We start from the raw sequence: 15,459 nt of genomic DNA on the forward strand, positions 1-15,459 counted from the left end.
AATACTTTCAGTGTAGCCTAATCTTTATCTGTAAATGTGCAGACGTACCAGGTTTAAAAAGAATGAATAGACGTGCAAAATATATTGATAATGACATAATTAAACGATTTAGAATTTGAATGTCAACGTTATGAATGAAGCTTCGAGGTATTTTGTACAACCCTAGCGCACACATCACAAGGGTTCAGCCTTGGGTCAGTGTGCTGAGCTCCCATCATTAGGCGGATAGGCAGGCTGTGAAGGGATCTAATTGGTCGGTCAGTGAGTGTAAAATGTGTTGCTTACACATGAACAGAAGACAGCCTCATAAACTGTACAGTGAAAAGGTTTGTCAGAGTGCAGAGTACCAGGACGGAGGACACAAAGACTGCAAGTGGTAGGCCATTGAACAGAATGTGACCTGAGCATTGGCACATACAGTACTGAAAATAATGTGCATTTGCGGCAAACAAACTCATTCCAATTTACTGTAAGTGTATAGGCTATGTCATTAGTGTTTCAAGTACGCTCCACACACACACACACAAATCCCACAAGGTAGCCGGCATGGTCTAATTGCCTTGGATTGGCTGTGGGCCGTGACAGAGCTGCAGTGAGGGGGCCTTGTTGTGAACAAGGGCACACTGAGGGTCAATTGTCCTGCTTGTGAATGGCCTCTTCCTTTTGGTAAACAGTAATGAACAAGAAAGGGTCATTATTTTACTGTCCAAAGTGAACTCCCCTTCCCTCTTCATACCAACAGGCATGTAAATACGACCACACACAAAGTTCACGGGGTAAAAATAATGTTCAACCCCAAAATAAAGTTCACGGGGTAAAAATAATGTTCAACCCAAACATAAAGTTCAAGGGGCAAATATGAAGTTCAGTCAAAAACCACAAAGCAGTGGAAACCTTCATTATGAATCCTGGTAGCTTTGGAAGACTCTGTTGGTAGGGTGCTTGATTGCTAAGCTTTTTCTGTCTAGCTAACAAAAACCCTTCTTTAGAATGGACAACAAAAAGATGTATTGTGTATAGTTTTGTCCATTGATTTACGTGGAAGTAACTTCAAGAGATACTTTGCAGATATTCATCCAGCTCAAAATAATGTTGGTAGTATGTGTAAATGAATTTCGTACAGGCATTTTAATAGGCTAGAAATCTAGACGCACCCTAGCGGCAGCAAATGTAATTTGCAGCTAGGGTCAGTCTAGCAACTCTCCGTAGGCTTGCGAGCTGGAGAAAAGCAAATTCTGGTCAGGCCAATCACATCATGTATAGAGTCGGTGGGCGGGCTTAACGTACTGACGGCAGCATTGCAACGGTTCTGCGTGAATTCCCTGCTACTTGAAAACAAAGATGGCTGCTGCTGCTGCTGCTGGCAAACAGCGGGCTTTTGAAACAGCTTTGGCCACAACTCTAGAAAACTTGGAGTTATGCTTTTCTTAAAGAAAAGCACAAACGGCACTGAAGTCAATCTTAAAAAAGGAAGATGTGTTCAGAGTTTTGCCAACCGGATAAGGCAAAAGTTGAATCTATCAACCAGCGCTGCTCTGGTTGGTTGTAGCGCTATCCTATTGCGTGCAGAGGGAATTAGAAACACAACTGTTTATCCCGCCCCTTGGCTTGAGCCCTTCCAATAATTTCCCATACCCATCTTGATGTGGGACTGGCTTGTCAGGCTAGCATTTTACATCTTTTGTATTCATGAAAACAGCAACATTTCAAAGTGGCTTCTTTCATCGCTAGCAGATGGGTCTGACCCAACAACAATCGCACCATCCTCCATCCCCACAATGCACCACACCTGACCCTATCCCCACGATCACAGGTAGGCCTATTGAGCTGAGGGCAAAAATACGGAAGCTGGAGGCACAAAAACCTAAGAGTTTCACTCCAGACCCTGTTGGGTGAGGAAACATTAAAGAAAATAGTTTTTTTTTTTTTATTGACGCTCCAAAATTACGAGGAGTCCATAGAGTGTTGGAGGAGTTGCTGGTATCCTATGAAGACAAGCCATGTGGTGTCTTGGAAATGGATTTGGCCTTCAAACTGTTTGCCTCATTTTTCAATAGACAAACAATCAAAAAAGAATGGTTCTGGGACTGCATACTGCATCCCGAATATGTGAGTAAATCTACTAAAATGGCCACCATCTTGGTGGAGTTTGATGTGTAAGATGAAAAAGCAGAGAAAGAAGTCATGTACAGTATGTCATGGTTGTAAAAAACAGTGGCTATCTGGACATCTTTGCCAAGTGCAAACCAGAACAGAAGGCATCAATAAATTGTTGGGGAGGGCCATGCCTTGTTTCACAATCATTCTGGAGTGCCATTAAAAAAATGTATTGCTGGAATAGGGAGGGTCTATTTTGACTAAAGATCCCAAAACTCCTCCGGTAGCCCCTTGAATAAAAAAAAAGTCCCTCACAGCTGCGTCCTAGGCACTCCCTCTCTTCAGTCACTTGACTGTACGTGCTTGCAGGTGCACATTGAGCCTCCGCTAACAGTTTGTAACAGCAATGAAATACGTTATTGATCATTTTATTGTAGCTGACTTTACAAGATGACTTCTCTATTAGCTGTTGAAACAGGTTCTAGAAACAGCCTCTGGAGACTCAAACCGCTGAGTCACAGCGACACCATCAGCTGGTTTGAGTCGAGCTGAGACGGGCCGGTTCAGACCTCTGAAACTTTTCTCCGCGACTTTCTAAAATGGTTTTGTCTTGGCGCGAATCTTTGGTCTGAAGTGGGCTTTAATCCACACTGGATTTTGGAAAAAAAGACAAAAAAGAGCTGCACTAGCTTCTATGGGTTGAAAGGTATCATGATGTTGAACCTTTGGCCACGCCCCCTACCAACAAGAGGTGAGACCATGCTTTTTCCAAAACCTGTGCAGCAGCAATGTACTGTAGTGCTATGGAACCACGCTACATCACAGCTGGTCTGATGTATTTGCAACCAGCGGAGATGTGGGGAATGACTTGACACCCAAATTGAATGGCTTCCATTTACAAATCGAATTTTTCTATTGTAGGGTAAGCTCTAGCCATGTCAGCCAATGTTAGCATTACCAGTTGATAACAACGCACAACTGATTTTGTGAGACACAAATAAGACACAAGTGCTAATACTTTATGTTACAACTGTTGATGCAAGGGGCAGCCATATTGGATTTTGAGCTGGAAGTACTCAAAGGTTGTCCGAGTTCCGAGCTTACAAATCCCACTTCCAAGTACAAATGGAACGCACAAGAAGAATAGCACTATTGTACAGTACATCACAGTTGTACAGGGTGGGGAAAAGGATGTTGTCACCATTAAGGCAAGCCAGATTATTAGACTGGGTGAAGTTACTCTTTCAGAATCTGGGAACATTGTTTCTGATATTGCAGTTATAGCCTACATTAGTCCTGTTGGGATGAAATGCCTTGTGGGATGGATACCTTTTGGACTCCAGCTGCTCCTTCAGTTTGCTGTACATTTCTAGCACTGAAAAAGAAAAGAAGACAGATAATTGGATCTGTTGCAGGGTTTGTTTGTTTAAGAATTTCACTAACTTTTGCTCCTAAAAAACAATTATTTTAAACCTTTATTTTACCAGGAATAATCCCATTGAGATTCAGGATCTCTTTTACAAGGGAGTCCGGGCCAAGACCGCAGCACAATAGTTCCATATTTAAAATAAACAGTGAAAAAACAGACAACATAAAACAGAAAAAGACAGTTGGTAATTTAACATTTTAACATTGTCTCAACATAATCACCAGCAGTGCCCAATAACAGCACATGTAGCACTCAAATGGCTGATCTGAGTGGGTGGTTGATCTCTAATACAATATCTACATTGCCCATTATCAGCAGCAATTCTTTCCAATGTTCCAAAGGCACATTCTGTTAACTAATCTGACAACATTTTAAAAAACTAACAGAGAACCCTTATGCAATTATGAAAGCACATTAATGTAATCTGAAAACTGCTGCCCTGGTTAAAAAAACAGCCAATCTCAGCTGGTTTTTAGTCTATAATGGGGTGCAATGGAAATGTCTAAGTGACCCCAAACGTTTGACAAGTAGTGTATATTCAAAACATAATGGACCAAAAAATGTCCTTAATCCAACTCAAGATAAAAGGGTCAAACCACAATCTATTTTAGTTTACCGATGGGCTCCAGTGGCACCCTGAGGTGAACATTTCTCATTAACTAGAAATAGAGCTGTGTAATAAATCAATGTTGTAATCGTGATTAGGAGTTTGGCTCCTAACCTCACAAGTAATTGAGAAAAACGAAAGTAAACTTTTATGTTGTCTTGTGTTCAGAATGAGAAAAATAGATAAGGATTTTTCCCATAATCGAGCAGCCCTAACTAGAATTAAAGTGGCCGTCATATTGGATACACAAGGGCTGTGGTACCTGGTATACAGAGCTGGAGCTTCTCTACAGTGGTGGCCATGTTCCTCTGCTGGATCCGACAGCGAATCACCTCCTCTGTCTGAGCCGTCACCTGAGGGAAGCGATACACAATGGAAGGAAACAATGAGACAGGGGCCACCGCGGCCAACGACTGGGTGAAAGAACGGTCATGGCTAATTCAGAACTGTCTTTGCAGTGAACGAGCAGGCATGTGTCCTGGCGGCACAGTAAAAAGCACTTTTTGTCTTCTGCACATTCATGCATACACGCATACTTGGTCTTACCTCCCTCCCAGCCTCCTGTAGTCTTCGATTAGTGTCCGTCACTTGACCCTTTCAAAACAAACAGACATCAGTTTAAGCATACAGCCTCATAATCTGTTTATTGTTTCTTTCATTCTACCCATGGTTCCCACACATTTGTTGTTTATTGTAAATACCATGTGTCTTATTCCTCTGCTCCTTTCCATACAGCTCCATTGTTGTCCAAAAACTATTAAAACACATCACTGAGCCACACTGTTGCACTTGTGCCATGTTTCTTCATTATAATGAACATACATACTGTATATTATTCAATCCGACAAACAAACAAAATAAATACTCACTAGAGCCATAAATATGGATTAATCACATGCTAAAAAAAAATTGTTCGCAAAAAATTGACTTTTTCCTGTTTGAGTAACGTTGGCTAAAAACTACAGTGACCAGCTGAAAATTACTGATCAATTACATTGAATTACATTTTTTTTTTAAAGAAGTCTTCAGTAGGAATCATTGGGCTTGAGGCTGAGAGCCATAACTCATCTTCTCATTAGATATGTTGACAATAAAGGGAAACATGTAAAACAAAATTGGCCACTGCTGCATGTTGAAAACATAAACAAGGCCCAGGTTTGGGCTTTGTTCTTAGATATTAAGATAGCATGCAAGATAAATCAAAGGTCTTCCTCTTAGTGTGGTTAGGGTGAAGATGCTGAAAATGTACTCACTTCTGTTTCAAGTCACATTTTATTTCATGGCATTTTAATTTTCAAATTTTCATGGTTGAATCTTTGTGTTATTTTTTTAAGAATGTATGGTTAAACAGGGCATGCTGTCACATGTCTATCTGTCCTCCATTCTCTGTCTGCTCCCCCTCTTCATGCCCTCTCTTTTCCCTCTCCATCTCCCTCGCTGCAGTTGCTCAGCCTTGTAATCAGCTCATTGTCCATGAAGGGGCAAGGACAAAGGCAGGCAAATTCAGATTAACCAGGCAGCGAGGACCTGAACCCACCATCGGTGCACTGGGCCTTTCATGGGGTTTAATGGCTTGTGACAGGCTCTTTCTCACAGATTCAGTGACAAACTTCTCGATTCTGGATGGGGATTTTTGAACTCTCGGCTCTTGTCACACAGCTGAGAGCCATGACCCAATTGACCAGTCGTGCAATTGAAGTGCAGCTTCCAAACGAGGGGGGGCCAACTACATAATCACTGCTTCTTTTTAATATTCAGCTAGAGTGCAGCACCAAGGGGCAAGTGTTTGAGACCAAAGTGACATTTCTCAAAACTGGTATGTAAATCAACATAATGTTCCACTGGTCAGCCACCAGGGAGTAGAACCTATGACTAGGGCGGCACAATTTATCGCGATTTTATCGAAATCGTAATATGGACTAGTACAAATCAAAATTGTCAAATATGTGTTAACCCTCCTGTTGTCCTCGGGTCAAATTGGCCCAGATTCTAAAGGTTTCTACATTAGAAATTTGGGATTCTTTCATCCAAATTGTCAAAATATTACATGGATGGGTCCATATAACGCTGAAGGATCAGTTAACTACTTCATTGAATTTTGGGTGTTTTATTTCCCCCAAAAAAACTGTTACAAAAGGCAAAAAAAGACATAATTGATGAATTCGACAAAGAAATAGTGTAAAATTAGTGGTGATGTATTGGTGTTAACGTCTTGCGTGCATAGCTCCCGTTCACGGGACAGTTTGAGGAAGTGGTGACTTCCCTCATAAATGCAAGCATTAAACCGTCATAAACACGCTCATGCCATACACCATTTGAAAGCTTAAAGTCTCATGATTCCATCGAGCCCACACACAAAGCAATAAGGTGACTTACAGCGGTTATAATCATGTTCTGAAGTAAAGAAAGACAGAAAGATTTGAGTCTAATCGAGTGTGTTTCCCTACCTGTCTCCTCGTGTCTTTAATCACAGCGGTGAAAGATCGCCAAAAACTTTTATTTCCTACATCGCCAACACTCCAAGGTATTAGAATATCCAAGCCTTGTAATCCATAATTATCTGGTCCCCTCACAATCTTGTAGTTTCAGCCCAAGTTTTGACGTAGAGAAATCTAGATAGTGCATCATTTCTTGGTTTTGATCGCTTGTAACTTTTCCCTGGGTGAGCTACACCACTAGACTCTCTGGCATCTGCAGATTCCACTGAACTTTGTTCCCAGCCAATAGCATCAGTCTATCTCAAGATACCCCCAAGCTAAGCCAATGAAATCTCACAGTCCCCATTGGGCCCACGTGGGAAAGATTGACAGTATATCCCATCAGTTAGAAAAAGAGGTCATAAAACTGGCATCCCTGTGTAGCCAATAAGAAGACGAGTTGATTGATATCAAACATGGCCAGAAAAAACTATCCCTGTGATGGCTCCAGTTCTGTCAAAGCAAAAATAAGGCCTTCTTATGGCATTTCACCATTTCATCAAATTATGATTACTTATTCCTATAAATCTACGTATGTACTTCTTTCAGGTATATGTGTGAGTGATGTAGGTGTGTTTTTGTATTTCAGAAGTTTTGTATTTAGCACTTTTTTGGCTTTTTTAGAAATAAGAAATAAGACAAACGCACAGACATATCTGTAGAAATACATTCATAAAAATCCATTTAATAAGTCTTTTTTTTCTGGATTTTTTCTGTGGGTATAGTGGGATTCGCGTTCCAGTGCAGGACGGTTTTCTGGGACCCCGGAGGAAGAGATGAGGCTATAGTGGGATTCGCGTTCTAGTGCAGGACGGTTTTCTGGGACCCCGGAGGACGAGATGAGGCTATAGTGGGATTCGCGTTCCAGTGCAGGACGGTTTTCTGGGACCCCGGAGGACGAGATGAGGCTATAGTGGGATTCGCGTTCCAGTGCAGGACGGTTTTCTGGGACCCCGGAGGACGAGATGAGGCTATAGTGCGATTCGTGTTCGAGTGCAAGACGGTTTTCTGGAACCCCGGAGGCCAAGGCCACGGTAGCAGAAAAATAGGATTGAATACAGGACGGGTCTCTGGGACCCGAAGGACAACACAAGGATTAAACCATCATGGGTAATGTCTTAAATCAATGGGCAGGACTTCTTTATGGTATTGTTGGATTTTCATATAATTCTTTCATCAATTACATCAAATATCTTGATTTGGCAGATAGTTAACATGATGGATAATAACACATATTTTATTGTGTCATAATATCAAAAAGGCTTTATAAAATGATATATTCTGTAGAGGATATTTTCCATATCACCTATTCCTATTTGAATAGGCTTTAAAGACACAATGTTTCTTTCACACCAGCTTGGGAGAACTGTGCCACAGTGCACTGAAGTAAGCCAAGATGATAAATAGACCTTTTTACCATTACAACGTAACTGATGCATGCACATGGACACACACAAGCTACCCTGTAATCATGTCAATTTTGCTACAGCACTTTTCCAACTAACAATAAACGAATATAGTGCAAATATAAAAAGCCCTCAACATGTGTCTGAAACATGATTTTATTGAAGATAATAAATATTTCCACAATGGGAAAATGTAATCAATTTGATGCTTTAACAAACTACACTGATCAAACTTACAACACGACACTTTTGTTTTTACCCCCATTTTTCATGAGCCGAGTCAAAGATCTAAGACTTTTTTATTGCCACACCTGTGAGGTGGATGGACTATCTCGGCAAAAAAGAAGTGCTCACTAACAGATTGTGAACAATATTTGAGAGAATCAGCCTTTTGTGTACATAGAAAAAAGTCTTCTTTGAGTCTTTGAGAATCTTTGAGTTCAGCTCATGAAAAAAGGGAGCAAAAACAGCCAATGTGAAGACCAAACTGTCCTGCTTTTGCCTCTTCTGGACTATAGTCATTTTAACAGTAATGTCTCTTACCATAAGTTTCTCAGCATCAGCACGGACTTTGAGGAGCTCTGTGATTGCATCCACAAAGCCTTGGTGGTGGAAATTGCACATCTTCTCAATCTCACGATCATGGTTCCTTATCCTGGCATCCAGCTTTTCCATGAAGCGCTTGTGGGCGTTGGGCTGGTCATCGTAAATAGACCTAAGAGAGACAAGAGGGTGAGAAAAAAAAGGAAGAAGAAGGGGGTAAGGCAGGATAGGAAAGATGGCAAAAATCGTGACAGAATTGTAAGAATGACAATTGATTTTCTCATATTGTCACTTTGCAAATGTCCATCATCAGCCTAATGGAGGTTCCTGAAGGCAGCTGCACTTAAGAGCAAGGAAAGGTAGACACAACATTGTTGCGAGTGTTGGTCATTGTATGTTATAGAGAGACAAAGTCCCTCCTCCTCCGGTATATCGCCATGGGACCAATTCTGGAAAAATATGAACGTATTTAAACGGGAGAGACACTTTTTCTTTCTATCCCGTTTGAATTGAGCCACTAAATACACATGATGTTTGTCAGTTTGTCATGACTACACATTTCAAAGTAACACAGATGACGTCATGCTGAAGCTATTAGTCTGATAAAACTTCACTGGATAAAACGCATCAGGTAAAAGTAGGTTGTGTGTCTTGTAATCCATGGCTAAATTTAAACAGGGTCAAACAATAATTTGCCTCTCCCTGTTCACTCCCATGCATATTTCTTTTCTCCATATAAAGGTCCCATGAGGTCTAACAGAAGGGGAGGGACTTAGCATCTCTATAGTGTCTGTACATGTGTATTGCTTACAATATGGCAGATTGTAAAGTGGGTAGGGGTGAAGTTGAAAAAAACACATATCCAACTTCTTCAATCCCAAATCTGATATCTTCATCATATCATGATATTGAAAATTATACCAGTATAAGTCGGAACGTCGACGATATTATATGGCACACCTCTAAACAGAAACTACAAATTGCAAACTAAATTACATAAACCTACCTATTTAGTGCCACTACAATAGCTCCACTGAGCCAACATGTATAAAGAATCAAGCTAAAGAGCCTTTATAGCAGCAGCACCTCTCTAAGCCAGCTTCTTTTTGGTGTTAGCCTATTTCTTTATAGCTTGTACAAAGCCTACTGTACATCTTATTCTAGAGATCACTGTTATCCAACTGATTTTGTTAATGTGTCACATAATGTATTGTAAGCCAAACCTAATCCAAAAAACAACTCCATCTAAACTTGAAAATCTATGTTATAGCACATACAGTGGCTTGAGAAAGTTTACACACCCTTCCTAAAGTTGATTAAAAAGAAGAATAAAAAAAACATCTTTTGGAATTTGATCTTAATGCCTTAATTCAAAAAATTTGGGAAAATCCAACCTTTAAAGGACACCAATTTTCTTTGTGAATTAATAATGTATTGTAAATAAATAAATGTCCTTCCTTAAAATACAGGGGGCATAAGTATACACCCCCCTATGTTAAATTCCCATAGAGGCAGGCAGATTTTTATTTTTTAAGGCCAGTTATTTCATGGATCAGGATACTATGCATCCTGATAAAGTTCCCTTGGCCTTTGGAATTAAACTAACCACCCATCATCACATACCCTTCACTATACCTAGAGATTGGCATGGTGTTATTTCAGTTAACTTAATAGCTGGGTTGATTTGCATTGAGAGATGATCTTATGGAAAGTTCCCCATGCCTATCTCTAGGTATGTTGAAGGGTTTTATGATGATGGGGGGCTTTTAAATATATGTTAAATCTGGATTCCCAGATAGGTATAAGTTAGGGTTATTGGGAGTGTTTATATGTTACTCACGGTTAGGCTTCAAGCAGTACTGTAGATTCCTCTGTCCAAATAGATGTATTTTTAGCTTGGCACTTTATGGATGTTTCTGTCTTTTAGACATTCACTACAGGCCAGCTGCAGCGATAGGGACAGAAAACAGACCATTCTACTACGATAATATAAAATCATAGGCAGATCACAGTTCTTATCAAGTACCATAATATTACTTGTTTTAGAGCAGCAGGTCAGACATGAGAAGTGTGACTTTCTCTTTAAATCTTGAAACAAGCGTAAAACACTGAGCATCTTATCTTGTTCTGACCATCATTTATATTGGTTATAGTCAAATTTAAGGACATTCCTGCATCTTACTGCACATGGGTCTCAGCTTGCCTTCAGTATAAACTCATAGTATGTCAACATTAAACAGAATGTTTTTAAATGCATCTTTTTCCTCTCAGTTTCAGCCCTCGGTCCAGACTGAAACAGAATTTCCACCAAAATGTAAAAAAATGTAAATTAAGTAAAATGTAAATTCTTTTCCCTTAAAAACCTGGCTTTATTGCAGCACAGGAGCTTTAGAATGACTGCTAGTAAACGTGGTGGGCCGCAATTAAACAAAAAAAGACAAATTTGCAAGTGAAAAAATCTACACTGTGAATTCAGCTGCATTTAAACACAGTATAGGTCACAACAGAGAGCAGGAGCCTTTTGTTCCGAGTTCATTATCTAGAGTGGTTGAGGTTAGTACCTTTTTTTTTTCAAACCCGGACCCTATTTTCCAATGTTTTTGTGTGTTAGTGACTGATAGGAACAACAATCTTTGAAAGCGAGAACGCTGTAGCCGGCAGCCACAGACAGGGCTGCAATATAACCCTATGGGTCAAATGTGCATAGTCAGTTTGATCCACTAAAAGTGCTTTATTTGCTACTGACAAGGTCAGAATGTTGTTCTTAGTGTCTGACAACTTGATGATAAGGATCCCTACAGAGATAGGCCTTTTTAGTACCTATTAGAGACCTTTCTGTTAAACCAGAAACAGCTCTGAGGTCACGCTAAACCCACCAGACTCCATTTTAAAAACAATACTTGCGTGCAGGCCTATAACAAATATTAAATAATCGTCTAACCTAGGGCTTGATATGAATAAAATCAAATATCACGATATTCTAGACCAAATACCTCGATGTTGGTTTGGTTATTGCGATGATATTGTATGGTTGACTATTGGTGCTTTAACAAAATGTTATTTACACAATGAGATTTTTGATAAATATTCTCCAGAAATGATTTAATGACTTGTGTGGTAAAGGTAGATAACAGAACAGCTAGAACAGTCTGGTAAGTTCAGAACATTACATCACTTTACTGTTATGCAGCCTGTAAAACCAGGTAAAGACAACACTTATCATATTACGATATATCCAAAATCTAAGATGATATTAAGTCTCATATCGCGATATCAATACAACATCGATATATTGCCCAGCCCTAGTCTACCCGCAATAATTTTACATAACCACGGTTATTTTGTAGAACCGCATTTAAAGGATTGGAGCATTTTTTTAATGATATTGGTCAAACTATTGTTTGGATCCATCAAATGTGTCTGTAATACCGGCGTAGCATCACCAAACAGTAACGTTAGCTATAGAGGTCGCCAATTTTTGGCATGTTTTACATAATTGGCATCGGACGATATCCAAGTATATAAAGCCGATTATCTACATGCAGGCAGCCTAGTGTTGCTGTGTGGATTGTGCGTTTGACGTAGAGTCTGAGACTCTGACTCGAGTCACGCTTAAGTCGCCTAACAGCTGACTTCAGACTTGACTCGGACTCAAGCTTTGTACCTCGTCAGTACCCTGTTTTCATACAATTATTGCTTTTTAAATCTAAATTCATTCATATAATTCTACTTTCTTTTATTGGCATTGGGGAAACGTGTGACAAGCTTCATGTCTCCTGACCTTTGCCATAATGTGCAACGTAACGCATGCACTATGCCTTATGTGCGCGCACTCACATATTAAAAAACAAATGCATTGACGACAGCGACACCGAGTCCTCCCGGAGTTGTGCCTTTTGTCATTAGTTTTGCTTTTAATAACTTGGTAAACAGTGGCAGTAAGCGAAGAGCTACATGCAAGGTGTGTGGCTCCAAGATAAATGATGGCATCTCAACAACGTCAAACTTCATCATGCATCTCAAAACGCACCCAGATAGGTCAGACACATGCACTGTGTAACAAGCTAACCATCGCAAAGTGTTGTGCTAATGCTGGGAACAGGCAAATTTTATCTTTATAGTTCGTAGTTGCTGAGGCTCAGACATCCATGGCGGGAACAAAGGCTGTCGGGTGGGCAAAGTCATGTGATGTGTAATTGATCTCGTAGATGTTTTGTAGGCTATTGAGTGAACAAGGTGTACCAGTGCCAACAAACACCGGGCTGTTCAATAGATGAGCGCACAGTATGTATGTGTTTTGCTGTGGTGGACGTGATTGACAGATGGTTCATCCAATCACCTGTCAAGTATTTTTTGAAAGTGCCCGATGATGGCTTCTCAGATGGTTCTGTGTTAACAAATCCTCTGGTGCGTCAGGGGACTGTGCGCGACCTGTTGCGCTGAGCTTCACAATGCCTCATAATCTGTGTGAACTGAACAGCACTCCAAAAATACTAAGAACCAACATTTCCGTGCTAGTGGGGAAGCTCAGGTGGCCAGTTGTTTGCACATAATTGTGAAGAACTCTGCTGTGAAACACTACTGGTCATCCAACACACACACACACACACCACACACACACACACACACACACCACACACACACACACACCACACACACACACACACACACACACACACACACACACAACACACTTCTCTCTGTCACATCCTGGCCTAACTTCAACAGGCACAGATGGCCGTGTGTACATATGTATCTGTATTATTCCATTGAATTATGTGGTCTAAACAAAAGTTTTTTATCCATTGTGTGAGACTGATGTATTAATGCATTTTGAAAATATATTTATAATTTTTGGCAACTTACATATGCATAAAAAGGTAAATATTTTAACTTTTTACTAAGTTGCCAAATAAAAAAGCAATGATCTGAACTTTTTTTTCAAACTCCTACAGTAATACTTCAGTGTGGATTTCAAAACCACCTGGACACAAAGAATGTAACAACCGAGAAATAAATTATAAGAAATAAACTAAACTAAAACAACCGCTCAGTCCAAAGCCATAGAATTGTCAAATAAAAACATGACATAGGTTGGCCTTTAAGTTAAAAATACTTGTGATATAGGAATGGCTAGGAAATGATGAATAAGGATCCAAAATTGACAACATCTATGATCTATCTATGATCTACCGACAACCACCATTTATTTACAGATGGAGTAACATCACCATCTAGTGGCGTAGTCGTAAAAAAATGCTATTTTCATAAATTGATGACAAACAATCCACATTTTATTGAAATGAACAGTTTTATTTCATGTCAACATCTCTGACATTAATCTATGGTCTAGTTATTGATTAGAAACACTGAGAGAGAGAGAGAGAGAGAGAGAGAGAGAGAGAGAGAGACTGTGTCTTCATGTCAACGCATGAGACGTCAGATAAGAAACCTAACATGGTGCATGACAGAACGTGTCACAATATTTACAGTAGAAAGTAGAAGTACTTTGAGTGTCTGTGATGAAGCGTTATACAAATGTAACAAATGAATATTATTTTAAAATATTTATATAATTGTATAGCATTTTGTGTGGGTTCAATGTTACCTCGGGACTTTCATTTCTTTATGTGCCAGCTTGCTGCCACTGATAATTAAGTTCTAGGGTAGTTTATTCAAATGACCTCTGCAAGATAGTTACCTTGTTAATCTGTTTTTGATTGAGTCTGCCAATTCCAGTTGCCACAAGAAATACATCATTCTGTATTTGCATCTGGATGACGGTTTTATTGCGATTACGGCAGAGCCAGTAACAGGCAGTTTACACAGATAGTAGCGTGTAAGTGTAAACAATTCTGACAGACAGACATGGACACACCTAAAGCCTCGGACAATAAATTAAATTATTTTAAATTAAATGTCTGACCTACTTCAAGTCTCTACCTTTAAAACATTTAATTTGTCTAGAAAATTAATTTCACTGTGTGGGGTCTCCGCACAACCATAAAACACACGCTCATCTATAGTGCTTTCACAACACGTGTTAAATAGCAGTTTAGCTACTGCCGATTTCACAATATCAACCTTTTCTGTACAGTTGGACCAGTCATGCCGTCAGGTGAGGAAGTGGGGGGCCCACATGACACAGTGACAAATTAAAACTCTGTTGTTACCATGGTGTTTGTTTTTTATTTTTTCCCCCAGCACGTTTCTTTGGTTTAAGATGGAACCTAATTTGTGGCTGCAGCAGTCCCGGTGGTCCTGCTCCCCACCCTGCTGCATCCTGTTGCACCCTGATACGCTCTGCAGTGCACTGCTAAGTCCTGCTACAACCTGCTACGTCCTGTTATGCTCTGCTGTCCCCTGCCACGCCCTGCTACGTCCTGCTATGCTCTACAGTGCCTAGCTAAGCCCTGCAACGTCCTGCTATTCCCTGCTACGACCTGCTACGCTATGTTATGCTCTGCTGTGCCCTGCTACATCCTGCTACACTCTGCAGTGCCTAGCTATGCCCTGCAACATCCTGCTACGCCCTGCTACGTCTTGCTGCGTCCTGCTACGCCCTGCTATACTCTGCTGTGCCCTGCTACGTCCTGCTATGTTCTACAGTGCCTAGCTAAGCCCTGCAACGTCCTGCTATTCCCTGCTACAACCTGCTACGTCCTGTTATGCTCTGCTGTGCCCTGCTACATCCTGCTACACTCCTCAGTGCCTAGCTATGCCATGCAACATCCTGCAAGCCTTGCTACGTCCTGCTGTGTCCTGCTACGCCCTGCTATTCTCTGCTGTGCCCTGCTACGTCCTGCTAATTTCTACAGTGCCTACCTAAGCCATGCAACGTCCTGCTATTCCCTGCTATATCCTGATACGTCGTGCTATGCTCTGTTGTGCCCTGCTACA

At 40.5% G+C, this 15,459-nt stretch overlaps 1 protein-coding gene across 7 annotated transcripts in view; it reads right to left on the reverse strand.

The window, feature by feature from the left end:
• exoc6 (exocyst complex component 6) overlaps positions 1-15,459 on the reverse strand; it is a 74,117-nt gene that overhangs the window by 40,951 nt on the left and 17,707 nt on the right. For all 7 annotated transcript variants that reach the window (XM_032502857.1, XM_032502856.1, XM_032502855.1 and 4 more), the window contains exons 2-5: positions 8,560-8,731; positions 4,680-4,727; positions 4,396-4,486; positions 3,427-3,472 (exon numbers count right to left, since the gene is read on the reverse strand). In XM_032502857.1, the coding sequence (XP_032358748.1) occupies positions 3,427-3,472; positions 4,396-4,486; positions 4,680-4,727; positions 8,560-8,731 (357 nt within the window). The remainder of the gene's footprint in view (positions 1-3,426; positions 3,473-4,395; positions 4,487-4,679; positions 4,728-8,559; positions 8,732-15,459) is intronic.

This window comes from Etheostoma spectabile, chromosome 21, assembly GCF_008692095.1.
Source record: "Etheostoma spectabile isolate EspeVRDwgs_2016 chromosome 21, UIUC_Espe_1.0, whole genome shotgun sequence".
Lineage (NCBI taxonomy): Eukaryota > Metazoa > Chordata > Actinopteri > Perciformes > Percidae > Etheostoma > Etheostoma spectabile.